Source organism: Taeniopygia guttata, chromosome 1 (genome assembly GCF_048771995.1).
Source record: "Taeniopygia guttata chromosome 1, bTaeGut7.mat, whole genome shotgun sequence".
NCBI lineage: Eukaryota > Metazoa > Chordata > Aves > Passeriformes > Estrildidae > Taeniopygia > Taeniopygia guttata.
Genome location: NC_133024.1, coordinates 81,244,998 through 81,261,323, shown reverse-complemented (window position 1 = coordinate 81,261,323; position 16,326 = coordinate 81,244,998). Strand labels below are relative to the sequence as shown.

Genomic DNA, 16,326 nt, shown 5'->3' with positions numbered 1-16,326 from the left:
CACACAGAGTTTGTATGAACATTACCAGTGCAAGACTGTTATTTTAGCTAAGCAAGAAGCAAAATATGGTTTGCTCACACTGCAGGTTTAATACACTTGTTACAGTGACACTGTATTCCCTAATACTGCCCCCAATTTTTTCATTTAAAGGACCCTGCCAGTTTCAAGTATTAGAATCATGGCATCAGTTGTACAATTAATCCCAAACATCCCACCTCTGAGCTGTTTATAAATATGCAAAGTGGGCCAAATGCTTGTTACATTACCAATAATCTAAGGCTCACAGATTTTGAGACTATGAGGAACAACTACAAAATCATCACCTTGCATAGAACAGACAGTAGAAAATCAGTCCTAGACTGGGCCCTCCAACAAATGGGGCTGGAGCTGCATAGGGCAGATCTACGTGTCCTGCCTTAGAGCAGGCTCTCTGCTTTACACTCACCTGGGGGGCAAAAGTACAGCTGAGCACTCATAGGATACAAGGACATCTCGAGGATGCAGCACTGTCCATCCCTGGACCTCGGCTAACCTTTCATCTCTGCGGAGACCCTCCTATGCTGGAATCATCTTCAATGCTCATTTTAAGCCTGTTTTAGGGAAATGGTACAAGATGCACAGAGGGCATACCATGAAGACACTGATTCTTATTAATCCATTTTATAAGGAAGAAAATAGAAAATAAGCAAATCTGTGGTTTTTACTGCCCAGTTACTCTTCTTACATGCCACAAACAGAAAATATTTAATAAATCTGCAGGGAATTTGCCTGACTAGGAATTGAGTAAAGAATGACTTATCCAGAAACATACTGCATGTTTAAGTCTGATGTGACAAGATTCCTAGGACCATGATATAGCACGCTACCTTGCAATAGGAATTAATCCATAAAATTCATTACACTTCTGCTGATGAAGCAGTGGTAACTTTACAGTCTTTTTGCACACAAAAAAAAAAAAGGCAAAGACTTGAAATGTCATTTAACACAGCCTATTAAATAGCCTTTGGACTAAAAACATACTTTCAGACCATGAAATTACTAATTTTTTAATAGGGTAAAAAATTTCTCTTGGTTTAAGTAGAAACAAAATAACAAGTTGTCTTTGCTTTAAACAGAAGCACTACTCATGATATTACAACCTGTCTTATTGCAAAAAGCACTTACAGGTGATCTATATCTACCTGATGCACTGCATCTCAGTCACAGGTGATATTTCAGAGTTCACCTTTGAAACACTCCCATACATTAAGAGAGAGCAAGATAGTGAAAACTGTTGAGTTGGGGCACGAGCACAAACACCAAAGAGAAATAAAATCACCACCAAACTTCTGAGCAAACAAGTAAATAATTACAAAAATAAGGTCTCTAGGCATTCCATGGTAATAAATTCTACCCTTTTTACTGTTTTAATATCTCAACTTTACTAACATCATCCTGTTACAAATTCACAGGCTAATCTGCCAATATATTTCTGACTCTGTCAAAACCAACTGCAAAATTCCACACACAGCTGAGCAAGGCCAGGATATCATTCCCTTCCATGAGACATTGCAGCAATAGGAAAAGGTGTGTTTCAGATCTTTAGGGTTTTACATTTGCTAATACACGATAATGAACACACAGAGTATCAAACTAAAGCAAACACATCTGTGACTATAACTACAAATCAAATTCAAAACTGCTAATAATTCCTCTGCTTATTTTTCAGTTCTGTCAGGCTGGAAAATACCCATTTGATTGTATACAAATTTTATATGTATATTTATATATAAATACATAAATATTCACCTTATTTATAATAAAACCAGGTATTAATAAAAAACTCTACATCTTGTCTCCTAAAAACAATATGCTTAAAATAATAATGAGCCAGCTGGGAACACTAATGATCAGATAATAACTGAAGGGACTGTTTCATGTTCTCTACAATTATTAATTTGATTAATGTCAATTATGATGGGTAGTGCAAAATATGTTTGGTCATATCAACACTTCAGATATTTAGTCACCCGCACACATATCTCTTGATATTTAAAGATTTCCGAAAACCACATTAATTTGCCACATTTCATCCAGTTCTATAAATAAGTTTGGTTTACTGTGAAATAATTAACACTAAATGGCAAAGCCTCTATGACTGTCTCATCCACTAGCTCCTGCCAGCTGGGAGATGGGCAAAAGGTGTGTACTGCTGTTAATTCAGAAGGGAACATGTGACACAACCTGACATGTCAAAGTGTGAAGAGATTTTTGCCACTTTGGTAAAAAAAAGTGCACTGACTGGAGGAAAAAAAAATAATGAAGAGGACTTGGGGGTTGTTTTATTTCCACTTCATTATATGCATAAGGGAATCAGAGCTATAGCCATTTTTAAATGCCTGTAAGAGTTTCCCCCTCCACCTCCTTCTTCCCTTGCTGTTCAGAGCTGTTGAGTAACAGACATTTCAGAGCGTGCATGAGGGAAGTAAACAAATGCATTGGTACTGTAGTTGCAGGGCAAGGAAACATTGATGTCACTGCTGTTATAATCACATTAGTAGTGTGTGTTAACAGTAATGTCATGTTTAATCAACTAGTCAGGTCAAAAGCCCTTCAAAATACAGTCTGAACAGAAGCACAAACCAAAATGGCAAGAGAATCGCCTTCCGAACAGTTTCCTCTGCATACAGACCCCTGTTGCAAAAGTGAGCTTTCAGTCACCAACACTCAATGTCAAATCACCCCGAAACACACGATTGCACTTTACAGTTGGCTGGGTCCCTGTTCCCCCGCATGAAACCTGAATTTGATTTTTTCTCCTCTTCCCCGCTGCGTACACGCACTCACACCCTGCGGCACCCGAACACATCCCGCCAGGGATAACGCACACAGCTGGAGTTTGCTCCTATTCCTGACAGCTCGCCTGTCAAGGACAGAAACAGTTACAGCCCAACTGTTTGGGACCATTTTTGTTTCAGCAGGTCTTTTCCACTTTAAACTCAATGTGTTGCTGTCTCTCCGCTTCAGCACAGGGTGTTCAATGCAACCAAACAGTAAGAGCAGTAATCCCCAACAACAAATTCTCTCAGGTGGGAAAACGGCTGGGCAGGATATATCCCCTCTTGTGTCCCAACATGCCAGCACGTACATGTTCGTCAATTGTCTACTTTTTATCAACATTTTCTGAAATTGCCCAGCTTGAGCATGTGGTAAACCGTTGAGTGTTAACCCTTTTAGAGAGAGTAGCACGTAGGAAATGCAGTGTCAGTGAAACCAGACACGGTGCGCTACCATCCAGAACTTCCCATGCACATTTTTCTGTCATCTCCCCGACTTCCTTCCATCAGCCTGACCCTAGAAAGGAGAAACTCATCCTGCTTCACATCCCCTCCCTCAAGTCTGCCTGCTGGCACTAGCCGGATACCTGACATCTTCCCTTCATTTTCTGTAACTTCCCGATTTGCTCCTGGACTGATGAAGCATTGACTTTCCCCCATCCCCTGGGCTCACCTTTTAGGTCTGCCTGGCGGCGCAGCCACCGCCTGCATACCAATGTGGGGCCGCAAAGGCAGCGCGGCGGCCGCCCTCCGGCACCCGCACCCGCGCCCGGCCGCTCCCGCGGGCGCGCTGCCTTCTGCGCCTTGTCACCTCGAAAAATTTAAAGCGTGGGGACACGGGGACGGGGGAGGCACAATTTATCCCGGCCAGCAGGACGGGTCCTGCTTGTCCCCAAGGGACACGCATGCCTGCGTGCAGCAGGCGCTCAGGCACGCACATCCACGGGTGTGTGTGTGTACGCGGCGTGTGGATGTGGATGTGCCACATCCATGTGCGTGCGTGTGCGAGTGTGTGTGTGTTTGTGTGTGTGTTTGCGAGGGGAGGGAAGCGGAGCGGGAAAGGAGCGGAGCGGGAGGGAGGAAGGCAGACTCGCCGCACCCGCGCATCCCCCGCGCCGCGGAGAGCGGAGACTCACCGGGTCACCCTGGTCTCTGAAGGTCAAGCTCAGGTTGGTTTCTTGATCGCAGTTGTTCTCCAGGCTCTTTCGGCTCGGTCCTTCGCTAGCTTTTTTCCCCTTCTTCTTTCTTTTTTTTCCTCTTTTCTTTCCTTCCCCTGCTCGGCCGCGGTGGCGGCGGCTGCCGCCCGGAGGGGCTCCCGCTGCCGCTCCCGGCCCCGCGGGGTGAATCCCGGCTCCTAAGCCCTGGCCCCGCGGCGCCGCTCAGATCCCATGGTCGCAATCCACATCGCGGCAGATGTACCACAGAATCACGTAGAGGATCAGCAGGATGGCGAAGATGAACAAAGCCACCAGGATAGCCTTGGTCACCGGAGAGATGAGGGACTGCATGTCACCCGCGGACCGCCGCCGAGGACAGACGACTCGAGAACTACACGGGGGCAGCGAGCGCGGACGGATCCCGCGGCCCCGCCGCCGCCCCCGCCGCCGCCGCCAGCGACCCGGCGGGCAGCGGCGGCTGGCGCCGAGCCGGTGGCGGAGAGCCGGGGGCTGTCTCGCTCAGCGCCCCCGCTGCGGTGCTCGGGCGGGCGCGGCGGCTCCCGGGCGGGCGGGACGGGGCGGCGCGCACGGACACCTCGGCGCGGCGGGGCGCCCGGCCATGGGCACCGCGGCCCCGCCGCGGCTCAAGCCCGCCCTGCGGCGGCGGCGGAGTGCGGCCGAGCGCCGGCAAACTTAGGCGCGGGGGCGGCCCATGGGGGACAGGTGTCAAGCGCCCGGTTGCCCTGCAGGTCTCCGACGAAAGCCATCCACGGGGGAGGGAAAGTTTCGGGCGGGACGCGGCGGGCGCCGCCGCCCCCGGCCCCAGAGGGAGCGTGCGGGGGCACCGGGAGCCGCGGGCAGCGCGGGCAGCGCGGGCAGCCCGGCCGCGGCAGCCCGAGACCGCGCCGGCCGGCGTGTCCCGCCCAGCCGAGGTGTTCCCTCCCCTGCCAGCCCTCGCCCCCTCCTCCCTCCTCCTCCTTCTCCTCCTCCACCGCCTCCTGCGGTCCCCCCCCCTCCCGCCGCCGCCGCGTCGCGGGGAGCCCCTCCGGCCGGGTCCGTACTGTGGTTCTGACTGTAGCGGGGTGCGAGGGAACGGGATTTTCTTTCCCTGTCCCCCGCGTCCGCCTGCATTTGGCATCTTCATCACCCACATTCCCCATCTGAGACCGACCTGGAGCGGGAGCCGGCGGCGGGGAGGACGGCTGAGGCTTGTCTCCGTTTTCTAAGCAAAAAGGTCACCCCTCCCCACCTCCGAGAAAAATAAAGGGGTTTTTTTTAATTCAGGCAGGTCGGCATGGGTCACAGCCTGCCAAGCTTCCCTCAGCGGCTCTGTGGCCTTTGGCATATGCACCAAAGGTGCACCAGGACAGATAGCACGAAAATAGGACAGGAAGATGGAAATTGGATGAAAGAGGATCGCTTGTATATTCACCCCCCAGCAGCAGGTCTGGTTTAGCTTTCAACTCACCCCCGAATTCTGCAGCGCCAGAAGTGCCCATGTAGTGGCACATCACGTGCACACCAACCTTGGCACTCAGCACCTGAAGTGTGTCCAGACATCCGCCTGCCTGCCCCGCACAGCTGATCAGGACCAGGCTTCCAGGCGAGGAGCCTGGTGCCACAAGACCAGCCCTGCGCTGCGAGGCGACCAGAGATGCAGGAACCCTTCCCTCAGGTCACCCGAGCAGGTGGCTGGTGAGGGCACCCTTGGTGGGACACAGGCTGCTCATGTGGAGTGAGGTGCTTCTGGTACAATGCAAGGAGTTGCCACCTTTGATCTCTAGTGGGGACAGACCAGGCGCATCTTCACAGAAGGTTCTTGCTGGATTTCAGTTCTGAGTGCAGTTGTATCGAAAATACAGAAACACAGAAGAACATCATTGAACCATATAAGTAAGAAAGGGCTGAAAGAAACTGTCATCACCCAAGAAGGACAAGAGCAACTTTATCAAGAGGGAGAAAGAAAGACTTAAACTTCAATATATAAAAAGTGGATAAATTCAAGAAGAAGGAGGTAAGGTACTGCTATATAGGTATTCAGACACAAATACTCTAGAGGAAAAACTGTTATTAATGCCGAGCATGGGGATTTTAGATGGAATGGGAAGAAAAATATTAGGAAATATTAGGAAAGAGAAATATTAGGTACTTAAACAAGAAGGCCTCCAATACAGTGGAATGTCTGAAGGATATGAGATAATATCTCAAGAGAACGTGTTGCAGGACACATTACACAGCTTTTTGAAAAAGCTGAGCTTTTTTGTGCAGAAGGGATGGTTAGCTCTTTAGAGATACCCACCACGCCACCTCTGTCTCTAATGCTTTAGTTCCTTATCTCTAGTATGCAGATGGACATTTTTCCCACCTTTTTCCTTTGGTATGACCACCTTGCCCTACAAAATTTTCACTGAACCTTTTTTGTCTTTTGAAATTATTACATCTTGTTTAGAGCTGTCTTGCCACCGGGGTGCCAGTATCAAGTTCATACACTACAGCTTGGACTCCAAACAGCAACTGTGCTCATTAGTTTATCATTTCCAATTCAAAGCAGTGCTAGATTCTGGAGGCAGATGGCTGGGTAGTCATGTCCTATTCTTCAAGACAAATATTTTCTAATCCACTTGCTGGACATTAGTATTTCCTTTAGAGGAAGGTGTCATTCCATGTAGAGTAGTGGTTTAGCTGATTCTCACACTCAATGGTTTGTGCCTTTCCATCAGCCTTCCTTGGTTTGGCAGCTCTTGATAAAGTGGTACCAAACCTGGCAGTGCCAGACACAGCAGTAGGAATGGCAAAGCATGGCTGATAACCTCTGTACTTGTCAGCAGGAGAAGTAAAATAATGCACCATCATTTCTGAAACCAAAATGTGATTGTGTAATGTGCAATCTGTTCTGAACCAGTTTTGGAATCCGTTTGTTTAATTTGCATGTGCTTATGCACGAGGGCATTCCTGAGTAATTAAAAATATATAGTCTCTCTGAGTTTGATGTTCTGTCACTGGTGGAGCCTGAGCCAACACAAAAATCACAAGTTAAGCAACAGATATATTGCCAAAGATGTCCTTAGTTAAGAAAGCTGATTTAAACAAGGAAGTAAACATAAAAACCATCTTAGTTTTCAGATGTCTTATTAGTAAGCAGCAGGGAAGAAGGAAATCAATCTTTTCCAAGTGAAGAGAGATAACAGTGACAGAAAAATCATTTTAATTCCCACCTAGTAAGATGATAATAAATTAAACAGGAATACTAATACATGTAGCTTTTAGTTTTCTCTTTCTTGATTCCCTTTGAAAATGTGCTGCATCAAATGTACAATTGCAAGGAAGAACATGCAGAAAAGATGGGTAAAAAGACCCACAGTCACAATGTAATGCAAGCAGCTTTAAATGCCTAAATTAAATCCCATGCTAATGTAAGGGATGCTTGTGCGATGTAGATGGTGCAAGGAGACCAGGCTGATTCTCATTAATTTCACCAGCAGTCTTAGCAAAAATGAAGTTATCCTTGCTCCCTGTCAGCTCTCCAGTCCTCCTGCCAGGATGCTTATTTAGACCTGCTAAAATCTATTGGAAAGACAGGGTCAGTTTTAAATTCCGCAGGCTTGGACAGTCTATGTCACCCTGTGTTCCACTAATGGGAGCAAATCCTGAGGACTCATGTTGCGTCCCTGGCTTGGGGGGGGATCCGAAGCCATCGGAGCCCTGAGGGTTGGCTGTGGTGTTTGACAAGGAAACAGCCAGTGGTGTGTGCTCGTGGATAAGGCTTGTATAGACAGAGATTGCTGCTAAGAGAAGTGGTAACAGTTAGTATTCTTTCACCATAATTTCAAAATTGGCAGCAATGCAAAACCAATGTGGTTCCCTCTTTCAGTAAGGAAGGAGGACACTGGGGAGGACACTGATGAGTTAAGGTTGAAATAAATCTCATTTTTTAATTCCTTTATCAATGAAAACATCTACACCAGCTGAATACTTTTTTTTTTTAGGGCAGTTGTTTTTGCATATAATTTCAAGGGTGTCAGTGAAAGGCCTGTGATTTACACTGGTGTTAGCTAGAGGCAATTCTGGTGCAGATAGTCAAACACAGACTGATCATTCCTAAATATGATCTCTCATCTCATGCCCTATTTCCAATGGCTTCACAGGAATTTTGAATCCAAGAAAAATATAAGAAGACATCTGGTTTATTAGAATGATTTTCAGACTTACAGAACAACTCCTTGGAGAATGAGTGTCAGAAACATGTCTAAGATGCCCAGTGAGTGCACATGGCCAACTGTTCCTGGAACGTGTCTGCATTGAAGAGGGTCACACATGTTAGAAACACTAAAGGCAATTGTGAGCAAACAAGTTTGAGTGCAGCAGTTTGTCTGAGATTGCTACGAAGTGCTCAGTGCATGTTAATTACCCCAGCGCTCAGTCTATTATCTTAAAAATGGATATATTCAGTACTTTTTTTGCTGTAGAAGTTTTATTACTCGCTGACTTCAACAAAAGCAGCCTTTTACCTAATTAAAAGAAAGTATAGATAATTAGTGAAAAATTGAGTCTAATCTACTCAAGTGAGCAGAAACAACAGAAAACACATGTTTAAAGGGACTGATGTTGCTTATCAGAGCCTTCCAACTCTATAGCATCTTTCAAATAATTTCCAAGCCAAAAGTGATGGAACGACTGCCTGGCAGCTACCTCTGTAGCTTTAGTGATTTTCCTGAGTGGATGCATGTCTATATCATAAAAACACTGATAGAAGTGGCAGTAATTAGATTGGACAAATCCATAGATTACATGTCAGGCTTCAAGTACCGCTTTTTTGGCCAAAATGCACTGTTGCCGAGACAGTGTCTGTTCTGTGAATTAGAAGAGAATTACAGCCATCTCACATTTCATGATGATGGACACAACATAAAAACCTGGGTAGATATGAACACGCAGCATGAAGAGCAATCAAACAAACAGAACATATCTGCCTCTCAAAAGAGTGAGCCAGAAAACAAGATCTGAGTTATCAGATATGCTAATTAATGGACCTCCCTTTGGTCAGCTATTTGGATGAACCAAAGTAATGAGAAAAATCATAGGAGTTCATAATCCACATGCAATATTCAGAAGATGCAGTTTAATGTAACGGGGTGTAAGAGTTTACATTTTGGAGAAATTCACAACCAGAAGAGGTATAAAATAATGGTCATTTATGGGGATAAGAAAAGGCTCCTATTGGCCACAGCAACAAACAGATTAACTGAGTTTTAGGCACAATGCAGCTTTGAAAAAAAAATGTTCTTTATAGAATACTTGAGAGTAGAAATGCAGGATGGAGACGGGAGTTACATATTGTCAAGCTGCATCACATCAGTAATACCCTCCTGGAGTACTGGAGTTCCACTTATCAGGTTAGAGATTTTGGGAAAAGAAAGGCAAGAAAAAGTAACTAAAATTACTCAAGGCTGTAAGAATTGAATCTTTATCAAATCAAAGCTTCAAACTGGGGCAGAAAATCAGGTAGGTCTACTTTCCCATACTCTCTTGAAGCTACAGATAGAAGCCCTCCTATGTTTTCAGGGGAGGTAACAGCAGAGGATGGACAAATCTGTTTGTCTTTGGGTTTACTTAGAGGCCCTCTGGGCCTCTCTCAGGGAATCTGGCTTATGGCACAGGCAATAACATTTGAGGTAGTCTTTGTGCTATTGCCTCACACACTGCTGGGCCTGTCCTTGTGCTGCTCCTGATCCAAACCTAACACCTCATCCAAGAAAAAGATGGAAGATGGTTTGTGTGATGATGCAGGAATTGGCATTGCCTGGCCATAGGGACCATATTCCCTGTATTCCCCAGGTCGAATTTTATCCTGTACCTATCTGAGACTATGTTTGATGCCAGCTGGATTTATTCTTGCTATCATTATCTGCTAGAGTGACTTGGGGTTTCTAAGATGCCACGAGAGCAAGTTATATGTCCCTTTGGTTTTACAGTGGGGTTGATACTTGAGAAAGCTCAGTTGTACTCCTGCCTGTGGCACTGCTTTGATATCCAGGTTTGGGTAATTTACTTAATTCTTCTGTCCAGGAGGAATTGAAAGTGGATGTGATTGTATTTCTGCATTGTTGTGAATGTAACTGTGAAATACTGCATGTTTTTGAATATCATACTTTTTCAGATATCAGCCAACTGTTACTGGGTCTTAGGGAGAGGAACATGTGATTTGACAGATACACTTCCCTGACGAGAAAAGTCAAGCTGTTTAGAGAATGAAAGTACTGCTAAAATTGCCACTTACACAAACTCCAGATGCAATTTTGTTCTTCAATTTTATCAACAGGAATTTGAAAACCTGGAATAAACTCAGCAAGCAAGTTAAGAAAAAGGAGGTTCAAAGGAGTTATCTCTGACCTAATTGTCTATGACACTTGTCTTTTGGATTTGATACATGTCTTTTGGATTTGAGGGCAGAAGAGATCTTATGTTATGTTCATCCTAACAGACAGTTAATATGGCTCAGCTATGTTTCCATCAGATTTCAAAAGAGAAATCTGATGAAATTTTAATGCCTTCTCCTCCCTACCTGGTACAATGATGGAGAAGTCTGTAATATTTTTTTGTTGTTTTACTCTTTAAATATGCGACTCTAGTCTTTTTTTCAGTTAGTGCAGGGAGAGAAAAGTATAGAAATTAATTAGGCCTTCCCTTCCCTTCCCTTCCCTTCCCTTCCCTTCCCTTCCCTTCCCTTCCCTTCCCTTCCCTTCCCTTCCCTTCCCTTCCCTTCCCTTCCCTTCCCTTCCCTTCCCTTCCCTTCCCTTCCCTTCCCTTCCCTTCCCTTCCCTTCCCTTCCCTTCCCTTCCCTTCCCTTCCCTTCCCTTCCCTTCCCTTCCCTTCCCTTCCCTTCCCTTCCCTTCCCTTCCCTTCCCTTCCCTTCCCTTCCCTCACCCTGCGCACTCCTACATGAACATTTTACGAATATCTTAGTTATAGATTTTTTATTTGCACTTAAATAAAATCAGTCCTTTTATATCATACAATTAGAATGAAAAATATCTACTGAAAACCAAACCCAAGGTGAACGATTTAGAAAACATGTAGGAGTTGCCTGACATCATATTGAGATCAGTGGAAGAAGAGCTGGTGGAGAAGCTTTCTTTTGTTTTTGCATGCCCTTTTAGAGAATCCCTAATGAGTTAAAGATTTGGATATTGAACATCAAAACAGAATCCTTTCAACTTTAAATAATTTTCTCTAGCCAGTGACCATAGAACTGTACTTTGGGACTAATAGCTCCATTCACCCAGCCACTAGATAAATACACAGTTTTGCTGTGATGGAGATTGTCTCCAACAATCAAGCTGTCATTTAAAGAGCAGAAAGGTGTCCTGAAAAAAAATGATAGCTCATGTGCAGTGTGAAAGAGATCAATATGCTTAACAAAAGGCTCTATCCTGGGTTTGTTTAAAAGATGAAGAAAAAAGTATTCTTCAGGGAGTGAACTGGTTTTGTCTTCTGTCTCTTGATAGTAGTAAAGAGAGGTTAGACGTGGTCCCTGTTAAATGCTGTTATCCTTTAATGGCATTTGTATTTTCTTCTATAGATTTTTCTTTTTGCAGGAGTCACATGTTTATGTTCAACTTGCTCCTCTGTTTCCATGCCATAAGTCAAACTGGCCAGCTAAGAGAAATGAATCCCAAGCTTGCTTGAGGAGCAGGTTAATACCTCTGGTTTGATGGGTGCTGGCAATATATTTCTTCTGTGTGTAGCAAAGTGGCATTGGTGTCCCTTCATCAGGGTCCACTTTGCTTTGAGCATTTTTTCTAAGAGATAGCAAAAGGCAGCCCATGTTTGGAGTATAGTCAGTGGAAAGCTGAAACGTGTGTGCAGCAAATAAGGCATTGGGAAAAGTAGGTCAGGGCTGGTCATGACAGAACCACTTGTTTAAACAAATGTGCAGGATTACCAGGTTTGAACAGATCAGTCCTGAGTGAAACATGTAAGTCAGCTGGGAAGCTTTGTTTATCATGGCATCTCAGGAGCCTCTCAAAGTATCTGTGTTTACTAGAAGATGCCCAGCCACTGACAGGATGAGGCTTTGATGAAGTTTAGGAGGAGGAGAAGACTGCTACTAAATAGGAGACTGAACTTATTCAGAGTAAATAAAAACTTGGTTTAAGAAGTATAATGACTTCAGCTAATTCAACTTATTCACACTAGCAGAAATTTCTAACATTCCAATAACCTATTGTGATACTGGGAGAAAATATTTTTGGATGGTCCAAAGAAGCCTTTCAGATTAAAATTTGACCCAAGTAAAGCACTCAGAATGCCAGATTTGTCTTTAAGGATTTTATTATTTTTCCTCTTCATTGCTATAGGCTGCACTGTGCTGCAGTAGGGGTGTGTTTTCTGAAACAGATATTCAAAAAGAAACCATATTGGGATACACAGTACAAGCACTGAGCACTTTTCCAAAAAGACAGGCAAAGAAGTCAAGAAAAGTGGATTTATGCTTGCTTCAAAGCATCATGCCAGATTACTGGATGAAGAAAAGAAAGATAACAGTGTAGCATGATCAGTAACAGATGAGGATTTTGGCTGTGTAAATGTTATTTTCCTATCAAGATCACACTGTCTCCCTTCTGAGCCCAGAGCATGTGCACTGGCTGTGTTCTCAGACTCTCCTTTTCAAAGGGGCAGCTCAGCTTCGGGTGCATGGGTCAGATGCAAGCTGAGGAGATCCATCCAGAGGGTTTGTGTCCCTGCAGCCTACTGAGAAGTAACAATCTGTCATTCCTCACCAGCGTTTTGTGAAAGAAGCACAATTGGCTGCACAGCAGAACTTATCACACAGATTTTGACAAAGCTAGTCACAATAGCTTGGCACTTTTAATTGAACTTTATGGAAATCCTGGTAGTTAAGTTTGCCTGTCTGTCTTTTTTAACCATGCTGTATTTTAGGGAAATACCAAATCATGGAAAAGCAAACATTCTCACCCCTTCAAGGACATGGACACTGGAAAGCAGGAGGGGAATTAAGGGGGCATATAGTGGATTGTTGAGAATTTTCTTCTGGAAAAAATTTACAAGAAAAAATATTCATCTCCTAAAATTTCAGATTTGGAAAGAGCATTTTGGTTTACACTGGGAAAACGGGCATGTTGGTTCTGCCATGCCTAGCCAAATCAATCTTGCCATCTGTGCTTTCTGCCTACAGGACTTTATCAGAGGCTCACTGTGGGGCACCAAAATGCTTCAGTTCTGCACCATCTTGGCCCTTCTCCTGCTTACATCTCTCTGGAATGTAGGCAAATGGGGTAAGACTGCCATAACTTACATTCCCACACTTAACGTTTAAATCAGACCTACACTCATCTCCGTGTAAAGTCACCATATCTTGCAGTGTAGTTCAATGGGCAGAGCTGGAAAGCATCAGAATTGGGGTCAGTTTCCTACTCGGCCCTGGGCTCTACGGAAAATGCTAAAGAAACAAGTAGCCTGAAGGCATAAAATAGGGATAATAATAATTCCCTATATTAGAGGTAAGGGTCTCCTGAGAAGTACAGTAGTGGCTATGAGTAGCCATATATGACCAAGAATGGAGCATATCAAAGCACAGATATGTATTGTCATCAGAAAGGGGAACAGATTCAGAGACAAGAGCTTGAAAACTGCCTACACATGCTGTAGTCATTAAAGCCATCCTGAAGGCAGGCAAGGGAAAGTTAAAAATTAGATGTGCTCCTGATGCTTTGGCTATTTGTGCCTTCTGCATTTGAAACAAGTTGTGGAAGCTACAAGGCACCAGAAGCAGTGTTCTGTGCCCAGTATGACCAGAACAATCCTGCTCCATGTTGTCTGTGCCAAGGAGGAAAGGTCAGATCTGACCTTTGATCTCTTACTAATGTCAGTGGCAGGTGCCCGTGGGAAAAATTAAAAACTTAAAAGATACTCCTTGTCACAAAACATTCCTCTGAGGAATTGTGCAGAGCAGAAGATGGAAATGAGGGAGAAAGCTTCAGTGTTGGGGAAAGACACCCTTCCTACATTGCAGCAGACTGTAATACTAAGAGAAGATTTCTTTTTACATTAGTGAAGAAAATCTAGAGTAATGTGTAAAAGCATTTTACAAATATTGAGGCCAACTGATTTCAACACAGAAATGAAGTTGCTAGTTCTCATGTCTCATGGGCATTGTATATTTTTTATTTTAGTACAAAGTGCTAAAAGGCGGTTTTGGTACAATAGAGTACAAATTTTAAAAAGTCTGAAAATGGAACAGATTTGCAGACTGCTCAAGTGTCCACAGAATATTTTGCTGCAAAATCTGGAACCAGACATGATATTCAAGCACAAAATACAAACCACCTTCCAGCATAATACCTCAGAAGTTATTAAATGATCATATTTTTGTATCAAGGATAAATTTAGCAGATAGCCTAAGCTTTGCTGAAATTGTGGGTTACAAATGTGTTTTGTTCACCTTCATAAAAGATAAAACTAGCAAGATTTGATTACAGTTAAATTGATTAAATTAAGTTAATCATTTCTCTTAACTAAGGTGTAGAATCTAATAGGAAACAGTTCAGACTCTTTCCTTCCGTGTATCTCTGGACAATCTCTGCTAATTTCTGTTAATTCAGATAATATTCTTTATAATATTGTTTATGTTTTTCTAGTTTTGTCAAAAGCAGAAATTTATTTGGCAAAATTATGAACATTTCTAACACTGCACATAACAAGCAAGTAGTATAAGAGCCAATAGTCTTGAAAATATGCATCCAGCATTCTGTCCTTTGCTCATACAGTGGTTTAAACAGGATTATTTTCATCCTTTCCCTTGCATAGGAATTGGGAGAGCTTGTCCAAAACTTTCAAGAATGTATATGTTAAATATGAGATCAAAATAAAAATAGAAACGGGAATGGGAAAGCAGCAGAAAATCACATAGCAAACCCTTTGCCATTTTTGTTTTGATTTATGCCTGTGCATTTGCATGGCAACATTTTCAGCCGAATCCCGCACCATTAATATCAGTGAACTTCTATCATTAATGGTCAATAACCTTCTAGAATGTTCTGGTTTTTATAAATTGCTCTTATATTTTTTATCTGCTCTTCTTCCCTGTTCCATAGCTATTTCTTTGTCGGTCTGGTTATTTATGTTGAGACCAATGATGTAACGTGCAGCTAGAGATCAAAATTTGCAGCTTGATCTCAAAAATGTCTTGAGCTAATGAAAACCTAGATGTAGAGGCAGGTTGCTGAATAATAGCAGTTTTGAAAGCATGTAATAAGTTTTCTAATTGGGTAAAAATTAATTCTATCAAGAAAAGAGAGCTCTTGGCAGGGAAAAATACCCACATAGTACGGGTACTAATAATTCCTAAGGGTGCCTCTGCTGGGTTGTTTTTTTTTTTTTTTTTCATTCATTTCTTCTTGTCTGAGAGCTCCACCTAATGGAATCAAAAGGAAGGTATCAACCTTTCAGATTTTCCGCTAAAATCCTTCTCTTTGCTTTCATGCCGGTGTTTGCGTGTCGCCAGGATGGAGTGTGGGAGGAGGTGCATCCTTTGACTTTTGGAGTAAAGGACAATTAGTGAACAGGAATTTTGTATTATACAATCTCCTTTTCTAGTAGTGCAGCATTTGAACTTACTGCAGTTTCTGTAAAGACAAATTTAATAGAGATAAACTAAATGTCTCTGAATTTTTGCACTCCGTTTTCTTAGCTGCAGGATCTGTCACGTTGCACAGTCAGGGCTTCTTACCTGTGCATACCACTACTGCATATCACTGCAGCACTTTTCAGGGGTAGCTTTCAAGATCAAGGTCTGAATGTGCAGACAGAATAAATGAGACTGTAGGACTACTCATATTTGCACAAATTCAGGACAGAATGCTACTGTTACTGCTCTAAAGTCTTTGGTGGCAAAACCTTCCCAAAGATGAAATTTCCACCATCAGTATTAATATTACCCCTACAAACATTCAGAAATAATGACTGTCCCTTCCCTCTGCCCTCATCAAAGTCATGTATAATCATAAAAATAATGAACCCACCTTTTATATTACATTGATTCCAGATTTTTTTTTTTTATTGTTGCTGCAATAATGTTTTCAAGGTTTTCTTTGCAATAGGGAGGGGGAGATATTTCCCCTTTTTGCAGTGAAATCTGAGAGCCTCACAGTAAGCAAGATTCTTCAGTATCCAAGACCTGAGGGACATGATGTAGAACATCATTAAACCTGCAGCCTATAAAAACCAAGACAATTGTGTGTAATATTTTTAATAGCTTAACCCTATTACTGACAAGGTGTTATTTTGCCTCAGAACAGAGAGTTAAACCAAATGGAAGATGCAACAGGGCCAGC

The 16,326-nt window shown here is 43.3% G+C and overlaps 1 protein-coding gene and 1 long non-coding RNA gene across 3 annotated transcripts in view; one reads left to right on the top strand and one right to left on the bottom strand.

Annotated features, from left to right (window-relative positions):
- The first annotated feature begins 4,186 nt into the window (after positions 1-4,186).
- The window catches only part of LOC121470195 (uncharacterized), a 19,662-nt gene continuing 7,522 nt past the window's right edge, over positions 4,187-16,326 (top strand). Inside the window, exon 1 of the mRNA XM_041717183.2 lies at positions 4,187-5,987. Coding sequence (XP_041573117.2) covers positions 4,205-5,137 — 933 coding nt within the window. The 5' untranslated portion in view covers positions 4,187-4,204 and the 3' untranslated portion in view covers positions 5,138-5,987. The remainder of the gene's footprint in view (positions 5,988-16,326) is intronic.
- Positions 14,136-16,326, bottom strand: part of LOC140684531 (uncharacterized) — a 22,279-nt gene continuing 20,088 nt past the window's right edge. The window contains exons 2-3 of one of the 2 annotated variants that reach the window (XR_012056911.1): positions 15,723-16,169; positions 14,136-15,618 (exon numbers count right to left, since the gene is read on the bottom strand). This is a non-coding gene — a long non-coding RNA (uncharacterized lncRNA). Of the gene's footprint in view, positions 16,170-16,326 lie in introns of both variants that reach the window. The other variant, XR_012056910.1, reaches the window with a different exon arrangement.